Source organism: Polypterus senegalus, chromosome 2, assembly GCF_016835505.1.
Source record: "Polypterus senegalus isolate Bchr_013 chromosome 2, ASM1683550v1, whole genome shotgun sequence".
Taxonomy (NCBI): Eukaryota; Metazoa; Chordata; class Cladistia; order Polypteriformes; family Polypteridae; genus Polypterus; species Polypterus senegalus.
Genome location: NC_053155.1, coordinates 61,213,179 through 61,230,671, shown reverse-complemented (window position 1 = coordinate 61,230,671; position 17,493 = coordinate 61,213,179). Strand labels below are relative to the sequence as shown.

At 35.1% G+C, this 17,493-nt stretch overlaps 1 protein-coding gene across 1 annotated transcript in view; it reads right to left on the bottom strand.

Moving 5' to 3' along the window:
- Positions 1-17,493, bottom strand: part of vangl1 (VANGL planar cell polarity protein 1) — a 252,533-nt gene that overhangs the window by 18,130 nt on the left and 216,910 nt on the right. The window contains exons 5-6 of the mRNA XM_039743819.1: positions 14,196-14,329; positions 2,160-2,292 (exon numbers count right to left, since the gene is read on the bottom strand). Coding sequence (XP_039599753.1) covers positions 2,160-2,292; positions 14,196-14,329 — 267 coding nt within the window. The remainder of the gene's footprint in view (positions 1-2,159; positions 2,293-14,195; positions 14,330-17,493) is intronic.

Here is a 17,493-nt window from a genome sequence, read left to right as displayed (position 1 = left end):
TTTGGCATCATAAAGAGGAAGGTGCGACAAAGAAGGCCCAAGACGATTGAACAGTTAGAGGCCTGTATCAGACAAGAATGGGAGAGCATTCCTATTTCTAAACTTGAGAAACTGGTCTCCTCGGTCCCCAGACGTCTGTTGAGTGTTGTAAGAAGAAGGGGAGGTGCCACACAGTGGTGAAAATGGCCTTGTCCCAACTTTGTTGGGATTTGTTGACACCTTGAAATTCTGAATCAACATATTTTTCCCTTAAAATGATACATTTTCTCAGTTTAAACTTTTATTCCGTGATTTATGTTCTATTCTGAATAAAATATTAGAAGTTGGCACCTCCACATCATTGCATTCAGTTTTTATTCACGATTTGTATAGTGTCCCAACTTTTTTGGAATCCGGTTTGTATGTATTTTAAACCAAATATTTTTTATTTTAGTATTTTTATGGTCACTGAGCAACAAGCCTAAAGAATATAATAAAAAAATGAACAGTTAACACCTGTGGTCTATAGTTTCATTATAAAAAATAAATTTTAATATAGAACATAAGGCTTCAAAAAGTTTTTTAAAGGGATAAAGGAGGAAAAAAAAATCAGAATATGTTGATCAAGTAACATGAAATCCATAATCAGTATCGGCCTTAAGAAATCTGATTGGAGCATCCCTAAAACTCCTGGCCATTATTTCCCATCCTCTCTATGACACACTTTCAATGATTACTCTTACACATCATATTATACAGCAAAAAGGTTATTCAAATGGTGCTATTTGACTTCCTTTATGCCTAAGGCATTATGCTTTATAATGCCTCACACCATAACTGTTGTGTTCTACTTAAGCCAAGCTAGAAGTATAATTTTGCCATTTTGCCAATTTTTGGGCATTTGGGTATTGGGGGAGAGGGGACAATTGCTGTAACATCTCCGAGCTTCATAATGCCTAACTTTTCCCTTGTGGATCAAAAAAATATAAATGATAATAGTAATAAGCAGATTGGCAGTTTACCATAGTAAAGATGCAAGAGGATCGAATAATGTACATAGCCTGATCCACACTTAACAAGCCTGGTAGGTACCAGTGTAACGTTCTTTATTTCATAGTTTTAAATGTGGAAGACTCTAAACCGCAAGTATTCATACAATGTAAACACACATTAATTGGTGATGCAAATATTTCATTATTTATATATAATGTAGTGAATTATTATTATTATTTTTATTTGTGGGTCTGTACATACAATATAAGCAATAAAGCTGATGGTGCAATTATTTTAACTTCTTTTCTCCTCCCGCTCTCTTTCAAACTTATTTCTGTCATTACAAATGACGAAGAAATTCATTATAATATCATTAGTCTATTATCATAAAACCATTTTAGATTTAATCATGATATTTGTCATCTTAACGATGAGTCCTGTACTCAGACACCAATGGAAATTAAGGGGAAGTGCATTTTGGAGTGAAAGCAGGAAGCACTTCTTTAAGCAAAGAGTTGTGGGATTCTGTAACAAACTACTGAGCCATGTACTTGAAGCAGAAACCTTTACAACCTTTAGGTATCTGGAAGAGATACTGGGAAGCTTAGCTATTAGCTAAATAAAACAAGCCTAATGGACTCAAGGGTCTCTTTTTGTTTGTTAAATTTCTTATGTTCTAACATGTTAGTGCACCTTGTGCTTCTTTCATCTAATACTCTTAATGAAGACAGCTGTATTATCCATGTCCTCTGTAAAATGATCCTTGACTATATAAATGCTGAGCTAATGGTTTACAGTAGCGATAGGCACACATATGGGACTCAAGATCATTTAATGTCAAGGTTCACTGAATGCAGACAGCTTTCACCTCTCAGTCAACATTTGTCCTGTAGAATTTTTAGTTTTCAGTAACTCACATCCTATACTGGTAAACACATTAGAAGGTTGACATTGCCTTTATTAGAAGTCAACCTGGGATAATCCTAACAAAAGCCTAAACTCTGAAATCTGAAAAGTAAACAGTAGTGATGAAAACCTCACTTTCTTCAAATACTTAATCCAAACTTAATGAAACATATCAGAAAACAATGTAGGGTATTTTTAAGGGTGTGGCCATGATAAACAAATGGGAATATTGTTGAGTGGGTACACCTGCAAAGGAAAACTATTTTTATTTTCATATTCACCTTGCTTTGCGCTTTTTCACCCGCCGTTCATGATCTGCTTCTTCATAGTACAACTCATTATGACTGGAGTCTCTCCGCCTTGCTGCTGCAGCTATCATAGCTCGAGACTGCCCTGCAGCATTGTTCCCAGGGCCTACAAACACAAATAGAATACAAATTGGAGATAGGCACCCCATCACTGAAAGAAAATGCAGCTAAGTATAACCCTACAGTAACCTTACTGATTACCATGCATGTTGTACAGCGAGAGCTCATTACTCACTGTATCAGCCATCCAGGCCCCACCTAATCATGCAGATTAGATTTCAACACCAGCATGACCTCCATGGAATTTCTATTTGAATCTGTGTACGTTGTTTCATTTTGCTGGCAGAAATGCTTAGGCTTACACTGAGACAGGGTTAACGTGAAGGTATGAAGGCCTCTAGCATCCGTTCAACAGTGTGTAGATTATTGAAAAGGACAGCTCATTTTCTCAATAAACTCAGATGCAAGTTTCACTTCCAAGTTAAACAAAATTAAGCACAAAGAAAACCGAGATAAAATTCTACATAGTATTTCATGTACAGATGTCAACTATTTTTGAACCCCCAAGCGAGAATAACTTCCAATTTAAGCCTTTAATTTATATCTGAATATAGCTGATGTCAAGTTCAGGGCAATTTTAGGATTAGTGTGACAGTCAATTTAATTTAATTTCAGTGAGAGCCAGGTCATTGTAGTGTTTAAAATAATATATTAAAATGTTAAATTGCATTCCATGAAATACTGTACACTCTACAAAGTCTAAGGTGAATTTCTGAACATCACTACAGGGTACAGTTTTTAGAATTAGCTGCAACGATTGACATGTCATCACTATGAAAAGCTATAGTGGATACTATAACTGTGTAGTAAAATTGCTTCAGTGGCTCACTTCTTCTCACCCAGTTCATCCTGGACTGCACTGCTGGCAACCCACATTTGAGACTCAATGGCTCCACCAGGTGGACATCTGAAGATGCAGCTGGAAAGGGTGTGTTACTGTATGCTTGAAATAAGCTACATTTGATACATTTCATAGTTTGCCGGTGTCAGCAAAGTCAAATGTGTTTTCAAGACATATGTCTGCAGCTCTCCACTTAAAAAAAAAATATTGGCATCTTAGAAACCGTTGACGGCGATAGTCAAAGGAGGATGTTATTTTCTATAATTGTATATCTGCATGACGCTTTTATCCAAAATGACCAATAAGATAATTAATTACATTTACTTAGTGCTTTTCTAACCTACTCAAAAGCACTTTACATACACATTAGGGAGCAACTACAACCACCACTGTTGTGTAGCATCTGCCTGGATAATGCGATGGTAGCCATTTTTATGTTAATACACTTACCACACATTAACTATTAGGTAGTGAAGGGGGCAGAGACAGAGAGAGAGAGAGTTAGCCAATAAGGCATAGAGGATTATTAGGGGGGCAGAATGATCACCTTGTGGTAGAAACGTTTAACCAGAATATTGGGCAAACCCTGCTTTTTTTGAAAGATGCCCAGGGATCACAACCTCATTTTTACATTTCATCTGAAGGACAGATCAATTTTGCAGCGGTTTTTTCCTGAGGCATTGGGATCTACTCACAGATCACAGGGTAAGCACCCCCAGTGGTCTCACCAACACCTTTTAAAGCAGCAACCCAAATTTTTCCTAGATGGTCTCCCATCCAAGAATTGGCTGGGTAGATTGATTACCAATTCTGAAGAGCAGGTGGCAAGGCTGCTAAATAGATCAGTATACATTCACTATCCACTTTATTAGGTACATCATGCCAGTACCGGGTTGGACCCCTTTTTACCTTCATAACTACCATAATTATTTGTGGTGTAGATTCAACAATGTGCTGAAAACATTCCTCAAGGATTCTGGTCTATATTGACATGATAGCATCACGTAGTTGCTACAGATTTGTGGCTGTATTATCCATGATGTAAATCTCTTGTTCCACCACATCCCAATGGTGCTCTACTGAATTGAAATTTGGTGGGTGACTGTGGAGACCAATTGAGTACAGTGAACTCATTGTCATGTTCAAGAAACTAATTTGAGATGATTTGAGCTTTGTGACATGGCACATTATCCTGCCAGAAGTAGCCATCAGAAGATGGGTACACTACAGTCATAAAGGGATGGATATGGTCAGCAACAATACTCAGGTAGGCTGTGGCATTTAAACAATCCTCAGTTGGTCCTAAGGGGTCCAAACCTAAACCTAAACCTAAACCTGAACGGTTGATGCACGGCAGAGTGGATCCAGGCTTTCATGTTGTTAATGCCAAATTCTGACCCTACTATCCAAATGTTGCAGCAAAAATTGAGACTCATCAGACCAGGCAACATTTTTCCAAACTTCTATTGTCCAATTTTGGCATGCCTGTATGAATTGTAACCTCAATTTCTTGTTCTTAGCTCACAGGAATGGCACCTGATGTTGTCTTTTGCTGCTGTAGCCCATCTGCTTCAAGGAGCTATTTGAGTTACTGTGGCCTTCTATCAGCTCAAACCAGTCTTGGCCATTCTCCTCTAACCTCTGGCATCAACAAGGCATAGCCCAGAGAAATGCCACTAACTGGATACTTTGTCTTTTTCGGACCATTCTCTGTAAACGGAGTGTTGGGCAGAGTGATGGCTCTGAGGCTAGGGACCTGTGCCAAAAATCAGAAGGCTGACTCTGAAGTTCGAATCCTGTAAACGCCAGAAGTGAATCTTCTCCATTGGGCTCTTGAACAAGGCCCTTAACCTGCAATTGCTTCATCCTGGATATGACGTTAACCTGCATCCATCCCTGCAAGCAGGTCTTCCAATTTACAGGGAATACTTGGAGGTCGGTAGCAGGATTGGCACTCCAGCCATAGTAGAAAAAACCCCAAAAAACTCCAGTTTGGTGCTGTGGTGTCACCCTCTGCACGAATCCCAATTCAGGTGGTTCGTTGTGTAGTGGGATTGTCAATAGATCAGCACATGCTCCCAATCTCTCTCTCTGTAAACCCTAGAGATGGTTGTGTGAGAAAATTGCAGTAGATTAGCAGTATCTGAAATAATCAGACCAGCCAATCTAGCACCAACAACCATACCATGCTCAAAGTCACTTAAATCACCTTTCTTCTCCATTCTGATGCTCTGTTTGAGGCTCAGCAGGCCATCTTGACAACGTCTACATTGCAAAAACATTGCACTGAGTTGCTGCCATGCGATTGGCTGATTAGATATTTACGTTAACTGCTTTCCCTCAAAATGTCTGTCTATCTCCCTTATTGTTTTGTATTTAGAGTACAGCCAGATTAGTTGACTTACTCAGTGTCATATAGTGAAGATGAGGTGGAAACTGAATCAACAGTTTTAGGGTTTAATTGCCATCACCTTAACCACAAAACCATACAGACTGCAACTTTGAGTCAGCAGGTGTCTGTCTACATTTACCTTTGGACAGGCTTGCATTCCAAAGACTTGCATTTTACATTAACTGTGGACTTTAATCTGGCCCCAAATGACTGAGTGGGATGGGTATACATGAGTGAGGACTACTGATCCATCCAAGGCTGGGACAAGAAAATGGACGTATTATCAATAATGGGACAATTTTAATGATATTGTATACTTTTGCTAAAACATTTGGGATTTTAAGGTAAGAAGTATTAATAATTTTTTGATGTAAACCATAAAGCTTGATTTGACTTAAAAATATCTCTTGTGGTTTAATACAGGTTAATATGCAATTATTCTTTTACAGCATCATTTTCTCTATATGGGGTGTAATGTAATTATTATTCTTTCTTGCCAGTATGGTTTAAATTACCACTCTTAATCACTAAATCTGTGCAAACATGTTACATCAGGTAGAAGGCACAATAATGTGCACTATGATAATGATAAAATCCCTTTCAGCTGTTATCAAAGCCTGATATCATGCCAAGCCTAGTTCTTGGACAAAACGTAAGGACCATGGATTTCAAAACAGCAGTCACACGCTATCAAACATTAAGCAAACAGCAGGGGAAGTGTGTACTGCATCAATGTTTCAGCACAAGATTTCAGCCAGCCACTGCCCACTGAACTAAATTGAAACAAATTAAGTTCTACATATTTCTCTGTGGCCTTTAATTATTGATGCTAGTGCCACCCGAAAAGGAAAGACTTGAAATAATTAACCGTTTACTGCGGCATGCTGTAGCCTCTTTTTGCCTTTGGTGCACTGGCTTCTGTGTAAGGATTTTATGCAAATAAAAAATAGACTATACACTTTAAGGATCAAACACATAGAAAATTACTTATTTACAGATTTTATGGCATGCTGTGACAATGGTGAAGTATTCCTTTTTAAAACACTAAACACTTCTTACAAATGCTTCTTAGAGGCATCAAAAAATCTTCTATGGTTTTGGTGTTCTTCGGTAATTTCTAACAATTAACTGCCATACACAGGGCCACCTCAAATATGGCTATTATCATACATGACAAATGCAATGCATCATCTCATGGTCAATTTTCTAAAGACTGTTAAAGTGGAGGAATATCCTCTCTGCAAATGTCTCTATCACAAATAGTCATTTTTCAAATATTTCTCCCACCACATGCTTTCACTTACTGCTCTCCATAGCTCTTAGTAACAATGAGGATGTCATTGATGTCATTGTCATGCCTATACCATGATCCATAATACAAATACAATCAATCATAAAACAAATAAATTGCCTCTACCATGAGCCAGTTTTTTGTATGTGTTTCTCCTTCAAGAAAAGGTGTGCTCATACCAGCCATTTGTATCATTTACATCAATATAGTGACTTCACTGGACTATCATTAAATTACTAATAAATGAAAAGTTGCATATGTACAGTACATAATGACAACCTAAAGTGGTTTTGTTTTCATTAGTTTTGCACGTTTTATTTAAGTTATTAGAGGCATGAACAAGCAGTCAAGATATTCAGGTTTACGACCTCCATTCCAAAGACATGTTAGATTAGGTGGTATCTCTAAAGTGTCTGTGTGGAAGTGTGAATAGGTTGAATTCTTTATTGTACCCAATGCTGCCAGGATGGGGTCTGGTTACAGAGACTATTTAATAAAAATGTTAGATTATGGAAAAGGAGTGTTAGATGGAAGGATTTTTAAAAACAGACACTGATAGATTAAAGAAGGTGAAATGACAGTGTTAAGTTAATTTCAAGTTATCACAGACAGAAAGTATATGCAATTTCTGGAATAGATTAGTAAATACTAGAAAATTACAATTTAAACAACCAAAAACAATTAAAACAACTACTTAAAATTAAGAATAGCATGACCTAGAAGCTGCAAATCATAAATGAAAAGTATAACCAAGAACAGGTTTACTTACTGTCCATAAAGTATACTTTCATTTTAGCTCTAAAGGATGCTGGAAGAACCAAGTGTAGCACACAAGAGACACATAAAAAGAGAAGGATGATGAGTCACAGGGCAGACAAACATACAAAACATACAGTATGACAGACAAATCAGACACTGACAACGTGCTGCTCCAGAAACAGAAGTACTTGTCAAGCAATGTCACCTTGCTCACAAATAAGAGAGAAGGCTAACATAAATTGTTACAAAAGAAATACAATACATGAGCTAAGGTTTGGCTTCTGAACTTAACCTATGGTGGACATATTCAGCACAGAGGCTATTTTTGTGTCTTACTGTAGTAATTCTTACAGGAGGCTTTCTGTTTTTCAGCTTTGGTGTTCAGAAAAAAGATTCTAAGTAATAATCTCTAAGGCAGAGGTGCCCAACTCCAGTCATGGAGGGCTACAGTGGCTGCAGGTTTTCATTCTAATCCTTTTCTTAATTAGTGATTTGTTTTTGCTGCTAATTAATTTATTCTGAATTCATTTTAATTGACTTGGTTTTTAAGAAATTTTCCCTGAATTTCTTCATCGTTTCTCTGAATTGCTTCATTATTTTCCTTAAATGGCACACAAACAGAAGTGAAATGTGAAGTGAGTGAGCCAAAAGAAGACCAACTAAGTCAGGGCCTCAAACTCCAACCAATTTCACTCCAACCAGTTGCTTAATGAGGTGCTAATTCTTGTCGTTAATTAAACCCGTTCTTTAATTCCATGGCTTGTTGCTGCTCTCATTGTGCAATAGCAGACATTTCCGAAATTGTGGATTTTCTCTTTTCTAAGAGCAGATCAGTATTCCCGAGACATTCACCTTTCTTTATTTTCAGATATTGTATGATGGTCACAGTTTGCTGGTCCTGTTTTAGCTCATTTTGTATCTCCTTATTGTTTGGCTGCTAATTAAGGAAAAAGAAACAATTGAGGGGTCCGAGTCTAGAGTATGTCAAATAAAATGAATTCAAAATAAGTTAATTAGCAGCAAAAACAGGTCACTAGTTAAGAAAAGGGTTAGAATGAAAACCTGCAGCCACTGCGGCCCTCCAGGACTGGAGTTGGGCACCCCTGCTCTAAGGGGAAGGGTGGAGAGGGCTGTCAAAAGTCTGTTCCCCTTTATCTATGTACTGTTTATCTCAGTCTTCTTTCATTTTGTAGTTCTTTTTCTCTCCTTAAACTTTAACTCTGCCAAAATGGAAGAATCTAGACATCTGCTATTAAACAAAAAAAAAGTGTAATCCAGCTCCCTATTTCTTATATTTTAAATCCAGATCATATACTCGGTCTACTTAATGCCAGAGTGTTAATAGTTGCAAATGTCAGGCTGGAATCAACTCGGAACAGGGGGCCATCCCATATTACAGCATGCTCATTAACATATCCACACTCACTTTCATCAAGCCAGTACAGAGTTGCCAATTTATCTAACTTGCATAGTTTTATTTGCCAAAGATTACACACTAGAGGCTATGTATAATTTCAAAATTGGTGGTCTGTTGTTCCACTGTTTATTGATGGAGGCTGATACATTCATTTCAAATACATTCTTTTTGACAACACAACACAATGTGTTTATTTATCTTAAGCTTGCCCAATCTGGGCATTTAAAAGGATAAAGTTAATGGTGCTTCAGTGATTGAGTTAAAATGTTAATGGGATGAGAAGCAAAAGGTGCCTCCTGAATAGGTTTAAAAATACAGTCTTTTCCTTAAAAAGAAAAAAAGGAAATTCAAAGTAGTCATTTAGTATCTATTTCATTTGAATAAAACAAAAATGGAAAACATACATGTAATGTTTCTTCAATTTACAATTGGCCTCTACCAGAAGTGTTCAAAATCTGTTCAGCTTTGTGTAAGAAAATAAACAGTTTGGCCAAAACAGATTTTATCTAGTAAATCTAGTTTCAGAGTTATTTAGTCTATAGACAGATTTTTTTTTTTGCAGTATCTCAATCACAAAAAATTTACCTATTAAATTCAAATGGTCTCCATCCACAAGTGTATGTTTTAGTGAGTATTCAGAAGTGGTTGTGTTGACCCGCAATACATATTTATTTACAATTAATAATGAGCGACACAAGGGCAAATGCTTCTGTCAAACAATTCAGAATTATAAGCTCACTGTACAAGTAACAACATAATAAACAAGCAGCTTTCTAATGTATATAACAAGATGAGAAATAAGGTGTGTTTAATTGTTTCATTTAGAGGTTAAAGTAAAATTCAACAATTAATTCATGTAGTTAAAACAAAAAATACAGTCTAATAAAGAATAATATGGACATTTCTCTTGTCATGTTTTCACTCCCCCCTGCTCTCTTTATTTGTGCATGGTTTAAGGCTGCTAGTCACTGTCTCATTTCCAAAGAATTACTATATATTTTCTACATAGATCAAAACATACAATCTCAATCACTGCACTTGTTATTGTTTGTGGTATTCTTACCTAGTTTTAAAGTAGCAGCCGATGATGGTGTGGTCTTTAAAAGACACCATATAAAGTTTAACTGATTTATATAATAAGTATAATTTTGTTAAAGAATAGCTGAACTGATTGGCAATGGTCAAGTATTTAATTACCACATATACTGTACATGGACACAAGTGTGGTCACCAGGCACATCGATGATGTGAGCCTTTATGCAAGGTGAAGTAAAAACTGATAAAAATGACAAAAAATGCAAATTATAAGACGTGAAGTACAAATCACTACCCACGCATAGGAAAAAAAAAATAAAAAAATTACTTTAGAAAACGTTCTTATTACCGGTATTAAATAAAATATAAAATTAAAAACAAATTTCTGCTTTTAACAATGAATATGCAATTTGTTATACAGTGCATATGAACTTTGATATGTGAAGAAAATTAGGAACTATGATTAAATAAAGTCCTCTCTTATATAATCATTTTCATTATGTAAATTATTTGTACAACTAACATTTCTTCTACAAAAATCTTAATTATTTTATCAATATTGTTTTTATTAAATTTGAGTTCTGCTGGATAATATTAAGCCACAGAAATATATTTTGCCTCTCTAATGTGCTTAACAGTTTTATAGAGTATTGAACTCCAAAATACAGAATATGGTGACATCAAGAAATAACAAGAAACAAGCCCTACAAAACTCAAAAACTAGGAAACAAGAAGTCTAATTAAAGAACACATTTAACAAGGCACATAAATTAGCATCCACCAAAAACCTTTATTTAAAAAGTCAAACAGCTATGAAAATTACTTTTCTTCATGCATCTTGAGCAAAAAAATAATAATAACTTGGCAACAGGATGTAATTTTTAATTGGTTTAAAAAGAATACTGGCACTAATACACAGCTTACAGAAATTGTTTTAAACTTTTAACTTATAAAGACATGCTACTTTGGATATTCAACACAAACTGAAAGCTTACAGTATAGCTTTCCAAATTGTGAGTTTTCTGTGGTGTGTCATCAATGATAAATCATTTATGCTGGGTTGTTCTATGTCTCTGGTGTATTACTCACTATGGCTTCCCTTGCCTTGTACATGCACAACAGGTTTATGACAGCAAAATTATCCCCAACATCTGGAAAATAAACAGCTCTTGTACAGGAAATACTGGATAGGTCATCATAACTGGAAATCCATTTACTCATAACCAGTTATGCTTACTGGCATGGACTACAGCTCAGCAACAATTTATACCTGGAAAGCTCCACTTAAAATTGAACAACAGTTTTTTTTTGTGTTTTAATTGATTGATTGCCTGTATTATTTGTCCTGTGAGTATGGGTCCTTGTTTTTTTTTAGGTTTCTGCTGCTGTTTGCATCTGAATTTCTAAATGGTATTAATAAAGTTTATCTAATCTAATCATGTAATATCCAGCTAAATGTAACAACAATACATTTTCAGAATTATATGTTATTGTTTCAACAAAACTATTCATTAAATTTATTTTATGCTAACTTGAGAAATCTAGACAAAATTTCAGTTAGAGTACTTCAATAAAAGATAACAGACCAACCAATGTTTAATATAGAACTTATTCTTACTTCTTCCATGTTATTTTGTGGTAAAAAATGTAATTTTATTAGTATTCTTTCAGAATGTCTTAAATAGCTTTTTTATTTGATTTTTCACATAATTATTTGAAACCCTGAATTGTTTAATATAACATTCAACACATAAAACACAATAAAATTTGTATGTTAAATTCTGCTACTAACTCATATACAACTCACAACAAGGCAAAGGACTATAAATAGTTTCCAGATACAATATTTTAAATATGATTTATTAGACCAGTGGTTCTTAATTTTTTTTTCTTGCTACCCAGTTTTATATTTTTTGTCTTTGAGACCCAGAATCGTGGCTGACAGTCACTCCTTAACTCCCTTGAAGAATCGCAGCTGAATGTAATCCTGGAGAAGGTGGGGCATGGTCCTCCTCATGGAGATCCCTGACACAGAATGTAAAGAAAGGGCTTTTTCTTAAACTGCCTACTGCAAAGCATCGCAAGATACCCATAGTTTACAAACCTATGTATAAGACAGATATGGAATTGAGTTACAAATTATTAGACTGAATCTTCTTGACACAACTTGCTCAACTGTTTAAATCTGAAAAATGATGTGGCATGTGAACTTCGAGGTTTTATGATGTTTCATTGTGTACTTCAAAAACAGAAATTTTAGGAAATGACATGCCTTGCAACATCATCAAAAGCAGATGTATTGCTTTTAAGAAAGTGAACCTTTAGATTTGCTCAAATGCTGCCTTTAAGTTTTCCCATCTCTTAGCTGACAACATACGCGTAGATCATGCCCTGCTGTACTCTTGGTGATGGACTGCCAATGAACTGACCGACTCTTTTAGTGAGATGCCTGGGTTGAAAAGTACAATGAGAACACGGGTAAAATCTAATTTTTTCACTAGTGGTATGTATATGATAAATTAGAGCTTTTGAGAGTGAGATACTTTCTTTACTTGCATAAATAATAATCTGAATCAGACAGACGTTAATCAAACAACACTAACAGCATCATGAAAGAATCATAAATCACATCTGTTGGCTATATATAATATTTCATTTTATCAGCAAACCATGTAATAGCAATTATGATGTACTGTAAATAAGTTAGGAATGAAATGTCTTTATTTGTTTTCAAAAGTTTAAATCTGAGGTTTGAGGTGAGATGATACACAACAGTTGCTCTCAAGTTATTTTAGGTTGGGGCAAGTATTAGCTGCAGGTTTTCATCTCACGCAATTTCTGCTTTCAATCAGACTCTCATCTTAATTAGGATATGCTTTAAATTTTTTATTGGGATGCAGCAAACGCATTATTACATCAAGATAACTGGGTTATTTTATCAGGGCTTTTAAGATTTTCATCACCACCATGATCATTTAATTTTTTACCTAGATTGTCTGGTTATTTAAACCATTATTTACTAAATGTGAATGCTGGCTGCAGGTTTTCAGCATTCACATTCATTTGTACTGCTGTCTATCAGTAGTCAGCAATTCAATTAAGGGAGCAAATTCACCCAAAAAGGGTGAATAGGAAAATTGCCTTTGAGGCAAAAATACAAATATTTCAAAAATTCTCAAATGTAAACTTCACACTACTGTCCTTTTTCAGAAATGAGAAAAAAACGGCATACTAAACAAAAATGACTGACTTTGAAACCTAGTCAACCAAAAACTTGCCTCCACAGAGATCTTCAAGGGACTGAATTTGAAAAACACTAGCACAGAGTATATCTGAAAATGAAACAACCTTCACTTTTGAATTTATATCAGCGGTTGCACAAAAAGATGTCTGCCAATCTGAATATTAAACCAAATTGCTACACAAAACACACAAAGCATAAGCATATTGGTAATATATTATTATTACAATATTTAAGTCCCACTTTCATTTTTTTATTATTAAAAGAGCTTTGCTTTTTCACTCATAGTATGGGACAGCTTAGCTACTAGCTGAAAATGGTCTTGATGGACTGAATGGTTTCCTCTCATTTGTCAAATTTCTTATGTAGTGCATAAACATTTTCTACATTTTTCTCCTCTAACTGTAAAAACTGCTGTCAAACCAACTGACAATTTGGGCTAAGGGTGATAATGTCCTGCAATGGATAGTAACTAGCCCAAATGAACTCATGCTCCTGAGTAACTTGTTACTCTCATGATAGATAGTCCTTGCAACTTCAAACAAAAAAAAAAAACACAATTTTTTGATTTTCTCTGAAATCTTAAATAAAATGATAGGGCACTGCATGAGTGCACTTAATGAGTATTTCTTGTATTTTTGTGTTATGTTTATCTTCTGCTCCTTTTTAAAGTTCTGTCACTAGTCTGTGGGGCATGTGCAAGTAAGAATCCCACTGTACCATGTTCACTTGACAGTAAGCTTAAACTTCTTTGTGTTTGGCTCTGATGTTATTTGTTAAATAATAGTCCTCTTCCGTTTTTGCCTCAATCACTTAATCTAGGGCACTAAACCAACTCTGTGAAACTCACACAACAGTCAAACAAAGTACATAAGTATATTTACAAAGGCAAAACATCTGGGTAAATCCGCTATTGTTTAAAAGAAGCTTACTTAAAGCAAACTGAATAAAAAAGTAAATTTTGTTGACTTACCATCCACATTGTAAACTTTCAGACCAGCCATGTGCTTGGCCGCTCGAGATTTTGAGGCTGTTAGCAATGCTGGGTTGTGCACTGAGAAATCTTTGTAGTAATTCTCCAAAATGACCAGTGCCGCTCGCTGGATGCTAAACAAAAATCAAAACAATAACACATTCATAGACTGTTTCATTTAATTAGGTAATATAAAATGTAGGGTGGAATAGTACAAGAGTTTCTTATTTTTGTTTTTATTTATTATTCATTAAAATAGAATCTGGGGCAGTTGTACATAATTAAAAAACGTTGTAGCCTAGACACCCAATATATTAAATGCAGTGTTTTCTTAATATGCTCTAAGAAGCTTCAGTAAAACTGAGCAAAACAAGGATGTTAGGAAACTTTAAGACGCAAAAAAGCAACACCACTAACAATTAATTGAATTTGTGACATGAAATCAATGTTTTCTGTCATAAGGAAAACTCAAAATAATACACGTCTTAAAAAATACACAAACATTTAATGGTTTTTAATCAATAAGTTTGAATTCACTAGAGAAAATCTTGCGCTGCAGATAGAATTACATCATTTTTGATAAACTCTGAACATTGTTTTTGTTCCTTTCACTGAATTGACAGCTGTGGTCAGTGTTGTCACAATATAATCAATAACTAATCACTCTGTCATATCACTTTTCTTCTCCTAGCTCCTGGACATCATACTGTGCTCGTAACCAGCAGTTCCAGTACAATGAGCACTGCCACACCGTATGATCTGCTTGAGCTTTTTATATGTTAATACTCGGTTTACTAGTAAACTTTGTATACTAAAAGAAGAAGGAATAGATCGTTGTAACTGACTTCTTTACAAAAAGCCGCCTACTATAATTTTACAAGCTGCAATGAGCTAGGAGTAAATATAGAAACAATGCATACACCCTGTGAGCTATCCTGAGGCTATGATGGCAGAGTACCACAAATTCTCACAGATAATCCGAGAATTTTAAGATTTAAAATAGACCAAAAAAATTGTGTTTGGCTTATCTACAGGCCAGTGCTCAATTTTTTAATATATTTTTAATGGGTTATTCACTTAGAATGATGAAAATGTCCTGAATTCCCTATACAGAAAGTCATGACAAAGAGAGGATCTCTATACGTTATACAATTGTAGCTCATTTTCCAATTATGCAGATAAAAGAAGCTGTCATTAATTAAGCACCCAGCTTTTCCCAACAACCAAATTAATTCAACATTCAGCAAAGTGTATAAAATAGCTAATCAGAGGCTCAAATGCACTTCTCAGGAAAAAAACCAAAGGTACTGAACTGTCCAAGTTGTGAGGCAATGCTGACCTTTCACCTTAGCCAATTGTTTAAAATAAAACGTATAACGTGGTCAGCCCATAATGCCATTTTTTGGTCGTAATTCTTTGGGAGTGAAGTGATACATATTCAAAATGTCACAATTAATTGTTTTTTTTCTTATGCAGACCAAGTAACAATTCAACAGAGACCGTGCATTTTCCAAAATAGTTCAACCAGAAATCCACGTGTACACACTGAAGTGGTAAGATGAAAATCACAACTCTGACCTCTGAATAGTGTGAGAGCTTGCAAATGCAGCATATTTCCACGACACACGTGGAAGAAGCTGCCAGCAACTTTCAATGCATGCTGCCCAAGCATTCCACCAAGCCATTTCTTAATTAAGGATGTGGACTCTCTGTCTTTTTGCTGAAGGATAGGGTTTGAAGTGGGCAGTTATGTACCAGTACAGTGTACTGGATTTGTTCCATTTTTTTGCCATGGCGTAATGGCATCTCTTGCTCTGATCTTGAAGGAAACCCCAACTCCCAAGCTGTTTGATCTAATGTATGTATATCATGGTGATCCAAACCCCTAAGTGGGGTTCAAGCACTAGATTAAGAAATCATGTAAAGTCTGCAATATATTCAGAGAAGAACCAAGAAGCTAACAAAAAGGAAATGCTGGTAATTATTACTTATTTCCACTTCAGGCACTGCTTAATTTTATGTTGATCCATACTTTTCTCTTTCATGTATATTATGCAAAGCAAAGATTTTCATGCATTGTTTGTGTTTTTCTATGGTACCGAGGTAAAAATACTTGATATACTATCACACTGTACTTCATTCTAGGGCTGCAACTAACTATTATTTTGATAATGGTCAAAACACAATCACAAGATTAATAAATTAGTCAGATTATAAAAGAGAAAATGAAGATTTCTTATTTTCATATAAAATTAAATATATAAAGTGCATGAAATGGAACTTTTCACTAAAAAAACATTATAAAATTTTCAGGAAAGTATATATCAAAAAAATTAACTGTTTGTAGATGTTTTAAACAAAATATAGTTTTTATAACACATTTATATACTGTAAGAATAAATTGAAAATAAAGAGTAATAAATAAAACACTTACTAGAACCTTTGGCTCTGGTTGTACAATGAACAAACACACAAAATCTCTCTAAAAACACAAATGTTTTCAATAAATTAAATTAACTAACCTTGCAATGTGGCTTATGTATTCAGAATCGCATCAAACCAATACTTCAAAATGAAACATAATTGTTTTTTTCTTTTCTGTGAAAGAGAGTTTACTGGCAAAGCATCATGTAAATAACTGACCAGCACAATATTCTACCACAGAAGACTCTGCTGCACCATCATGACTTTATTAGGTTGTTTTTTTTTTTTTTGTACGTCCGCAGTAATGTTTGAAATTACTTCAGCATAACAAATATCATATCATAAGTTAGGGAGATGTCCATTCTATTTTTCTTTTACAGCAAAACAAGTGGTTTCATATGTGTGAAACTTGTTTTTCCTTTGCTATGTAATATGTGGAGTTTACTTTAATTGAAAGTTCTCTGTCTTTTTGCATCATTATCTTTCTTTTTGTGTTTGAAAACCTTTTACCACTGCAGATTCTATGGCGCATTTTGCCAAAAACACTAGTACAGTGGAATATTTTTAAAAAGTGCTAAAAACCCATTATTTTAATTTGGCTTTTTTGTACCTACATTTTAGTTGTATTCCTAATAGACTAAATGGGTACAGACATATCATATTTTTCAGGATTTTGCAATCTTTACTAATCTCTACTTTTCTCTGCTGTCTTTTACAGTTTTTTTGTGGTGGCGATCTGCGCCACCTTCACCTGATCAAGACACTGTGCATCCACCTGTGATAATGGAATGAAGGCAGGTGCTGCAGCAGTCCTCGAAATCAACATCATCAAATTCTATCTCATGAAGCCTGAAAACAAAGGGGAAAGAAATAA